This window comes from Periophthalmus magnuspinnatus, chromosome 15, assembly GCF_009829125.3.
Source record: "Periophthalmus magnuspinnatus isolate fPerMag1 chromosome 15, fPerMag1.2.pri, whole genome shotgun sequence".
NCBI lineage: Eukaryota > Metazoa > Chordata > Actinopteri > Gobiiformes > Gobiidae > Periophthalmus > Periophthalmus magnuspinnatus.
The window spans coordinates 1,954,936-1,957,801 of record NC_047140.1 but is presented as its reverse complement, the minus strand read 5'-3'; the positions used below and the strand labels follow the sequence as shown (position 1 = coordinate 1,957,801).

Below are 2,866 nucleotides of genomic sequence, written 5' to 3'. Positions count from 1 at the left end.
GTGCATTTGAAGGTAAATAATGACAAATCTAAAATGTACCCAAATTAAGACAGTGCGCTAACATGCTGATAACCAATTTCACACTGCTTGCCATACCACCGTGTCCTCTTGTGAATACATTAGCCCCTTTTTTTTTTTTTTTAAAGATGGTGCCAATTACGCATCTAATTGAGTGCGTCCATGTTTATGCAAAACGACATTGTCCACGAGCGCAGCCACCACCATGATTAAACCCACCTGCCCGAGTGCAGAGGTGCAAGTGCTTACGTTTTTTCACAAACAGCAAAATATGCAAATTTTTATAATTACAATATGAGCATTAAAATTAAGGAATATTCTCCGTTTATTTCACAACATGGTTCGGCAATACAATATCAAAACGTGTTTGAACTGTACAAAGGAGAAGCGGCAGGTGCAGCCTCTCATTAAATATATACATTTACAGTTGTACACCGCTGTGGTCCAGCCGCTTTCTGCTTAAACAAAACAAAAAACACACAAAGAAGAGTCACTGGATCGCTCGGTTGTGCTTTGAAAGAGTTCACGACCTAAACATAAAGCTACGGATATTTTACACTTCTGTCTTGATTGTCTCCGAAAATAAAATGACACAACAATGCTTTAACATCATTATCTCACGCGTGGTGAATTTAGTTTGAGTTTACAATGTATTGCACGCACTGAAAATGGACTTTGGAAAAATCAAAACGGTCAGTAGAGAGTGTAAACACATGAGTGGGCCCCATGTCATCAGGCAGTGTAGGCAGTGGACTCCTGAGGTCTGAGGTGGTCTAATAATAATAATAATAATAATAATAATAATAATAATAATAATAATAATAATAATAATAATAATAATAATAATAATAATAATAATAATAATAATATGGGTGATGACACGTTTAGTCCAATCAGTCTGGCAAATGAACATTAGTTGCCTGCATCTTGCATTTTTTTTTCTTTTATTTTGTGAGTATAAAAATATAGTCTTTTTTGTAATCTTCTTCACACGGGTCTAAGCAGCGGCACGGATGTCACTATGGGGTGTGAATAGTAGACGCCTGGGTGTGGGAACGTCAGCAGAGGCTGACTGGCGGGCACGCTGGCCGATGCATTCGTACTTTCTGAAGCAGAGTTCTCGTGGTAAAGAATGGGCACCCGGACAATCCTCTGCGCTGCAGCGTGGCTTAGATTCGCGGCCTCCAGCTCCGCCGCCAGCTGCCTCTTCCACTTGTTCCTCCGGTTCTGAAACCAGATTTTGACCTGCGTCTCGGTGAGATGAAGGGACGCAGCCAGCCCTGCCCGCTCCGAGCTGCTCAGGTACCGCTTCATGTCAAACGTGGACTCGAGCTGGAACACCTGGCTGCGGGAGAACACGGTGCGTGTCTTCTTTTTGCGGCACGGCTTCTTGTCGTCGTCGCGTTTCTTCCAGTCCTCCGTGTCGTCCTTGCGGGCCTCCTCCGCGTCGCTCTCCTCCAGGATGATCTCGTCTCCGCTCTTACTGTTGTTGTGCTCGTCCTCATCGTCCTCGTCTTTGGAGTCCGGTTCAGTTTTGAGGAGAAGGTCTGGAGAGTCCCGGTCTGTGCCTGAAGTCGGGGACGAGTCTCTGGCCACGGGTTTGTCACTCGCTAAAACAGAGAAGACATCGTAAACACTCTCGTCTCTGGTTACTTGCTGCCCCTGTTGATTCACCTTTGTATAGTAATAATCTATTTGCCGTTATACATCCACTTTCAAATCTCATTAATTCAAACTACAAGAACATAAAAAAACGTGCGCACCACCACCAGTGCCACAAGAGACATCCAACGCGCGCATCATCTCCCGCATCTGATCATTTGTTGTTGTTGGGTTTGTTTGTTTTTTGTTTTGTTGTTGTTTTTTGTTTTATGCATAGCTGTTTGTTCGTTTTTTATTTCATATTGAACGTGGCAGTGCCTAAACAGGTCCCTTTTGGTTTGGCTTTAAGTTTCAAGCTGTGGGCTGTAAGTAAAAGGTGATTATAACAGAAGTACACGCTACACTGTTTTGGCACAGGGATGGTCTGACTTCTTAGCGAGCAACAAAAAAAGAAAAAAAAAACATCTTCGAAAGAATAAAACAGTTACTCCCAAGGAACTGAAATGGAGAATTCTTTAAAATGAAATATTTTGTTTTGGCTTCTTTTCCTTCCCACTTCATCAACAGTGTGCACACAATATATATAAATATACGCGGCTGCAAATTTAAATCACATCTAAATCCTCTCTTTAAATCAGGAAAAATATTTTCATGGATATGTATTTTAATTTAATGACATACACAATTTGCAGATTATTTCGGCCTACCTTCCGTTCTATGCAGGTGCGCTGCGGTGCCCAGGGTGTAGGGGTACCACCACGCCGAGGTGCGCTCCAGATAGTGCGCCGGGAGACTGAACCTCTGAGCGGGCAACTCGAAGCGTGGGAAGCTGAAGTCTCCAACCTGTGACAGGGAGAAGCCACCTTCCAATGCTGTTTTCGTGGCAGTCAACACCGGTTTAGGTTTGGACTGTTTGCTGTCACAGTTGAGCAGGTTCTTTATAAAGAAAGGCGAGTCCTTGGCCGAAGTCTCTTGCGTCGTCTCAGGCATCGCTTCGGCTGTTCTTGAAAAGGAAATGGATGCGAAATCAAATAATAAAAAGTCACTTACACACAGCCTGTATCCCGAGTGCCACTGTGTGCTTTGCTTTCAGTGGAGAGGAGACTTGTCGCTCGTAAAACTGGCGTCCCGTTTGGCTCAAAAAGCGATGAAAACTGTATTTACGCCAAAACGCGTCAAAATCAGCAGAGAGCTCATCCCCGGCTCGTCAAAGAAGGACCAAAGTCTGTCCACTGTGTCAGTCACT

General features: G+C 43.8%; 1 protein-coding gene across 1 annotated transcript; it reads right to left on the bottom strand.

Moving 5' to 3' along the window:
• Positions 1-995: 995 nt before the first annotated feature.
• On the bottom strand, positions 996-2,866 carry hmx3a (H6 family homeobox 3a). Its single transcript, XM_033979837.2, has 2 exons — positions 2,328-2,866; positions 996-1,628 (listed from the first exon to the last, which is right to left on the bottom strand). The coding sequence occupies exons 1-2, from the start codon at positions 2,608-2,610 to the stop codon at positions 1,006-1,008; spliced, it is 906 nt and encodes a 301-aa protein (XP_033835728.1). The 5' UTR covers positions 2,611-2,866; the 3' UTR covers positions 996-1,005.